General features: G+C 39.4%; 1 protein-coding gene across 1 annotated transcript; it reads right to left on the bottom strand.

The window, feature by feature from the left end:
• Positions 1–5,097: 5,097 nt before the first annotated feature.
• Positions 5,098–7,170, bottom strand: LOC145444376 (putative Ras-related protein Rab-33). The gene has a single exon (XM_080322343.1). It carries the CDS (start codon positions 7,127–7,129, stop codon positions 6,395–6,397), a length of 735 nt encoding a protein of 244 aa, XP_080178469.1. The 5' UTR covers positions 7,130–7,170; the 3' UTR covers positions 5,098–6,394.
• Between the last annotated feature and the right edge of the window lie 83 nt (positions 7,171–7,253).

The raw sequence follows: 7,253 nt of genomic DNA, 5'->3' as shown, positions 1-7,253 counted from the left end.
CGCACAGAAAAATGTGTGCCGCGCACAAAAAAGCCGAAGTGATGACCTTCAGTGGCGTTGCCAAGGGGCGAAAGGTGCCCATGCCCAAGCCCATGCCTCTACCGAATTTTAGAGTGTTGCATTGTGACGTAATTAATTGTCATCCCACTACTTTCCAGTGGATATTTGTGGCGTAATGTCATTGTTTCTTATTTTAAATACATGAATTAACATTTTATCCTAACTAGGCATATGCACGAATGATATTCAGCAGATAGCATAGATCTCGTCTAAGAAATTATGTTGATCCCTCGTAAAAGCATGGGGTGAATTGTAGCCTAATTGATCATATTCTAAATTATGGTTACAAATTGTTTGAGTAAGTAAAATTTAGTAATGATTTTTTTTTTGCGAAAAAATAGACACTGATACACAATGAGCCAGCGTCCAACTTCAACTCATACACGACTAGATTCTATACGATGCGGAGGCTTGATCAAACTTCGAATGTAGAAGAATTGCATACCTCTCTATAGTATAGATTCAAATTAACATTCTATAAATATATTTCGAAAAGGTTTTCGTCACAAAAACTGCCATTTTTCCCCATGGCATCATCATCATCAGCGGCTATTTCAGTACAATGTGTTATTTCTTAGTTGTCTGTCCCTGTGGAGTTATCTCTTTCAGGACTAACTAAACTAGACTGTGATATAGCATTCGATGGTAATAGAGTAGCATAGTATAGCATGTCTATGACAAGCAACACAACTGCTTCATATCGACATTTCCAAAACTGCTGCAAAAAGTACGAAAAAGTACGATACGGCACGATAAGAATATCGTAAATTCGCACCGGACATTTCGTCATTATCCAATCGTACCATACCTTGATATGAAGTCGCACATGTATTTTATATACATTTATGGGCCTATAATTTCCATGTTTCCCAATGATTAAGAATTTAGCAAAAATTAACTATTATACACAACTCCTGATATATTTATAATTTTTATATATATACATTATGTATGCTATAATGTTAGATTCTGTTTGTGATTCACGAAGTAGCTTGCACCAGGTATTATCGATACAATATAAAATACAACTTCGACATAACCTACACAAATTCATCCAAACTATCCGATCGTTACTGAGACCATCGATGATAAAACTGAAACATCGATGGCTGATTCAAAGTTCATTTGGCCTCGACAAGCACGCTGACAGACACCTAACAGAAAAGTGTGAACAATGCATATTGCATACTGCACATCTCGCTTCGTCAGCTTCCTGACATATTACGTCGACCCATGATAGGAGAAACAGGTAATCAATATTCGTTCCACCATTGCAATCGTAAATATTATACGAAGACATGGAAATAGCCAAGAAGACTAAATGACGGTTTTAAACTTTAGATTTCGATTACGTAACGTGGTAATGTTACGAAATTGGGAATGGCGTTGGTTTTAACAGTTTTCTCTGCGACTGTGACTGCGACTGTCTGTTGACAATAAATCAATGTCTCGACTAAATGAAATGAGTTACACAATGCAATCACGAAAATTGAATTGTTGTCGAACGATTTTCTCAAATCATTCAAATAGGTTGAACCGTTTGACCCAGGCCTTGCTATTTTGCGGCGACTATTCGAGGGTTCTTCTTCTTACTTGTGATATCTCACTGTGTAGTACTGCTGGATATCATTGTTGCTCTAAAAGTCATCCTTCGTTCAACACGAACTAGAAATCTATGCGCTGGTCATTAAATATTATTTCACCTTGGCTTCGGCTCATGTTGACAATTTCGATAAGCTGAACAAACCCTCTGTGTAACAGGCCTTTACGATACTCTACTGCATGACATAGAGACCCAGCGAACCTTTGCTTTGCTAACCATAAGTCTATTCCCTGCGGCGATTCCCTCTTTCTGATGAATAGGAGAATGCCTGTGCTACTTGCAAGCACGAAATCTAATCGACTGAATCCAACGGCGCGAACTTCTGAACTGGAGGATATTTCGAGACAATCACATGTCCAGTGGAATTTGATCTTTCCGTGGAATTCGTGACCACGCACAGCAGCCTGCGTGAAATCTGCAGATCTACTGATGTCCGAGTAATTGACTTTATCCGTCGTTTCATACTTTTCCTTCGGTCTTATGACATTATAGACCACAGATAGACGTCATTGCTTTCACCACTTAACTAAACCAAATAATATTATTAACAAGGGGTCGGAGCTCATCCACTCTGACTATGATGATTGAAGCTCACTTCGATGCAATGAATGTGTCACTTGATCCATTTGATAAATTCTTAATCATAGAAATATGAGCGTTACACATGGTGTACGTTAATGTAGCGAATTTAGCCACGGTAATATTCCATAAAAATTCAGTGTACATTCGTCTACTTATCTGATCAATGTCCTCTCAAAAGCGACCTTTTCCTTATGGTACCCTTACTGAAATAAACTCAAATGGCACTGTTAGCTGTCGGCATATACGTATATTGAGAGAAATAACGGAAGCAGAAATGAGGTTATGACGATGGAAGACCTACATCACTGTCCATTGCGATTGCATTAATAATTTTGAAACTCCCAATGCGCCGCAATGCGGTTTATAGCGGACATAATTAGATCAAACGTGTAATCGTTCTCTCAAGTCGTGTAATGATAATGGCCCGATTGATCCTGGAAACGATGCGAAACTATGCACTGCAGTGAGCACCGTGTGCAGTTGTTAATCTCAAATAGTTAAACCGAATAGGGTTGTAGATGGCAAGTCGGAGTGCAGTCTCGGCCATCGATACATCGTATCAGTTTTAATTTCTGAATCACATAAGACGGGGTGTATAGATAGGGTTGCATTAAAACAAAAATAAATTAACAACAAACATGCTTAAAACAAGGCCCTAATTTAAAACAGTTTTTTTCAAGCCATGACGTCACGAATATTCAATTGTGACGTTATAATCGATTGACATTGATAATTGAAAATATTAGGTAAATATAGCTCCTTGACGAAATATCTGTACTGTAACTGTTGAACCTACTATTTTGAGGGTTCCAACCATCCCATATCGATATACGTCGGCTAAATCGGGTAGTTATTGTCCGTAGGCTCATACAACATGATTTTTGGAAAGTATTTAGACAATTATGGCCTAATTTTACATCTTGAAAAAAAAAAAATTTTAAAGGCCTTTGTTTGAAACACTGTTTAAAACATGTTTTAAACAGGCCGGGTGGAGACCGATGATACGTTCGAGCAACAAATTTTGAGCGTTAATAAATATTTTTTTAAAGGCGGATATTCATGTAAATGTCCACGATAGATAGACCTTGGATCAAAGTGTTGAGCAAGCAGAAGATCTGCTATTCTCGGCTCATTCAACAAATAACAAGACTGCGACACCAATTAACGTATCAAAAATTCGTCATGAAATTCCAATATTCCCTTAAAATCCGTCGAATTTATCATTTCCGCAGATAGAATTAGCTGTGGTAGGAATTCCAACGTTTTCGAGACCTTCACCACCAGCTAACGGCTTTCCACAGTCACCACCAAACTGACGTGTAGTGAAAGCTCGCTACAAGTTGGCACGATCGTGTTTAGATTGTCTGCCGGAAATGTGTTTTGTGACAGTTTTCAAAGATAGAATCAGTCCCGTCATGGAATTTGAAGACCTCCAGCACCAGCTAACGTCATTCCACAGTCACCAAGCTGACGTGTATTAAAAAGCTCGTTACCAGGCGTCACGGACGTTTTTTATTTTGATGTTTTAAACGAAGGCCTTTTTGAAAAAAAAATGTTTTTTTTTCAAGTTGTATAATTATGGCATAATTGTGTAAATACTTTCCAAAAACATGTTGTATGAGCCTACGGACGATTACCACCCGATATAGCCGACGTATACGATATGGGATGGTTGGAACCCTCAAAATATAGTCGGTTCAAATCGTCAAAGGAGCTATTTTCAATTGTCAATGCCAAACCAATATGACGTCACTATTGAATATTCATGACGTCATGGCTTTGAAAAATTCACAAAAAAAAACATGTTTGAAACAAGGGCCTTGTTTTAAACATGTTACTTTGAAATTTATTTTTGTTTTAAATGCAACCCTAATCATACCTAAGGAATCGTTGAAAGCGTCCCGCATTATTATTACATTCGCCGCCACCTGCCTTCGTGGAAAGGGATTTTCGGCACTAGTTCATATCAAATCATTGACGAGGATTTTCAAGACACGACCACGTATCTCAAGAAATGCTGCTACAAAATTCGCTTTGAAATAATAAAAGTCTTCCCAATTCCTACATAGTATAACGTTATTTTCAGGAAAATTCATTTTGTTGCCATTTATCATTAGCTACAGTAAAGATTTGCGCAAGACAGATGACGGTTGCACGACAATTGAGCTAACGTTGAACTAAAACGGGAGGGGGGTCCGCTGAATCCGTCAAGGTCCGAAGGGTGTCCGCGAAGACAATAAGGTTGAGATCCACTGGGCTAAATCATAACCACTTCAGGAAGCAGTAGGCCTACAAGTAGGCGAAACCTACAAGATATCTTCGAAACAGCAGAATTACTTTCATGGTGACCACCTTTGGACTGGACATGGACAAGCACCCAAGATTTCATTCCGATTTTCGTGATAGTTAGTCCCTACGTCGGTCTACTTTGTGTTCACCCCGGATCAATGATGTGTTAGCGCAGTATCTTGGTATGTATGCTGGGCCGGGTTTACAACGCGTTCAAATACATGTACGATAAATTGTTGCAAAATGTTCGAGTCAAACGTTCCATATTCTTCTTCATATCGATTCACGTCAGTGAGCGTATGAGCCGCAGGATTGGCCCCATTTGAAACCTTTCCCACATGATCGATACGCCCGCTATTCAATTCACGGCTGTCATTGCCCAATCTCTCCGTGAAATCGCGGGAGAATATTGATACTAATCAATCCGATACCTTCTGCACGAGGACATATGCGACGCGGGTGCTGTGCGTTGCGGTATAATTAGAAAGCGTGTCCCTAGCATCTCCCTATCAATCGACACGAGCCCGAAGCTACCCACTCTGAAACAGTCGACCGACAACGCGTACAAAGATGTCACTATTTATATTGCATAAACAAATTGTAAAAACAATCCGTCTTACAGATTAACAATTGATTCCAGTGTTGCACTTCAGTTAACATACACTTGACCGCCATCACGATGATAGAGGCGACCAATGCAGCAATTAGTGCGATGCATCTAGCTGCGTGACATGACGAATGCGGCCAGGATTATGAGATCGGAAAATCAGGCAATAAGCAAAATATCACTGATGGCATGACGCGAAATTATGTCTATTACGTCACCCATCGAAATATGCCGTAATGGTTACTGCCAAACACAGCATTTTATTGAATGCAGGATTGGACTATGGGACAAACTTGCTAGAAAGAAACCAGTTACATTATTGTTATTGAATCATGTTCAAGTAATGAGCTCATCTCGAAACGGGCAAGTCACAGCCGCCACACAGGCTTGCATTTACTGGTCCCAATATTAACCGTAGAAGGATAAGAACACAGGCCATATGTAATTTCTCCTTCTTGACAAATAGTTATATAACTCAATATCAAGTGAATTGCGAAGGTTTAGAATCTGTGGTGAATGCTAAAATGTGTCGAGGAAAAGATGTTGGGTCACATTCCTTAAAATGCATTCCAACTTATACCTAAGTTTAAACTAGGATTCAAAGGGCATTCTCGATGTACCATATTATAGGCTAGCTGACATCCAACCATCAGGTTCTGTTAGAAGTCAAATATAAGATTAAACACCGGAAGTAAAATTAAGTTTACTAAAGGTAGTCTAATATGCATGCAAGAGTAATTATGGTAGTACCCTTGATATAATAGTTTTGAGAATCAAATTACACATCAATAATTATTGGAAAATAGCATGGAGATATTTCTAGCGAAATTGTTCATGGGAAATCATATTCCCCACTGTAGGGGAACCTGTATGCGATGAAAGGATATATCATGGTTTTAAAAATCTGTACCAACACAGATGCCAGTATCTTACCAGTACATCACTACAGCAAGGTTAAGAGGATAGGATGAATGATAAATCTAAAGCAATATACCTTCAAGATTGGTTGAGGGTGTAACATGTAACAAATACCTATTGGTAAATTAAATGACAATAAGCAATATCGAGAAGAGGCTGAATATACAACATAACACAGTTCTTTCGAAATAAACATAGAGATTTATCGCAAAGGAGTAGAACTCCTTCATAGCCGTCGACAAGCTGAACTACACACGGACACAGGTAACAAAGATGACATGCACAAAATATCAAGTAATAGTTGAACATAACAGGACAGTATTAAATTGATAGCATCAGCATGAACATGTAGTTGAACCTGCTGAATGCACAATTTCTTTGTCGACTGACAGAACAGTTGCTCGTTTAACGCTGGGATATTCCTCACCCATCATTGGTTTACTACTCCTTAGCTTATGAGCGAGGGTCAAAAATATAGCGTCTACGTTGTTGCATTCGCTGTCGTCTTTTGCGGAAGTCTCGAAGAGGGGCATGATATGTGCATCTGCAAATCTTTGTGCTACATTGGTATCCACTTGCTGAGCATCAGGTATATCACACTTATTACCAACTAATATTCTGGGAATTGACCGATCCAAAGAGTATTGGTCACATTCTTCAATCCAATGTATCAGACTTTCAAACGACCCGGGCTTTGTAACATCATACACAAATACAACTGCGTGAACATTTCTGTAATAATGTGGTACCATGGACTTTCTAAATCTTTCTTGGCCTGCAGTATCCCACAATTGAAGCTTCAATGGTTCGTCATCGATTACAACAGTCTTTTCTCGAAAGTCGACCCCGATGGTTGCTTCTGTTCGATTGGGAAAATGACCTGAGCAAAATCGGAATGTCAGACAAGTCTTACCGACATCTGAGTCTCCCACAACTATTATCTTGAATACTCTTGGGGACGGAGCCTTTGTCACAGCTTCTCCATAAGAAACGCCAGACATCCTTGGCTCGCTTCGTATCCGTGCCGTGCTTCGTGAAACGAGAATAGTTCCTGCTGAACTTTTCCACATCAACAACTGCGCGAGGCTTTGTTTACTTGCACCACTGAGCTGCTAAGTTCCGCTTGGCGACGCTTTCATTCTTCTCTACCACGAGATGGCGGAATGCGATTACGCTAAGAAGAGCGCTGCAGAA

Source organism: Botryllus schlosseri, chromosome 8, assembly GCF_051294905.1.
Source record: "Botryllus schlosseri isolate E-star chromosome 8, Bs_hap1, whole genome shotgun sequence".
NCBI lineage: Eukaryota > Metazoa > Chordata > Ascidiacea > Stolidobranchia > Styelidae > Botryllus > Botryllus schlosseri.
The sequence above is the reverse complement of the archived record's forward strand: the minus strand, read 5'-3'. Positions and strand labels throughout refer to the sequence as shown.

Bases quoted from the DNA above. Each gene is read 5' to 3' on its own strand.
- LOC145444376 (XM_080322343.1), bottom strand. From the start codon at position 7,129: ATGTGGAAAAGTTCAGCAGGAACTATTCTCGTTTCACGAAGCACGGCA.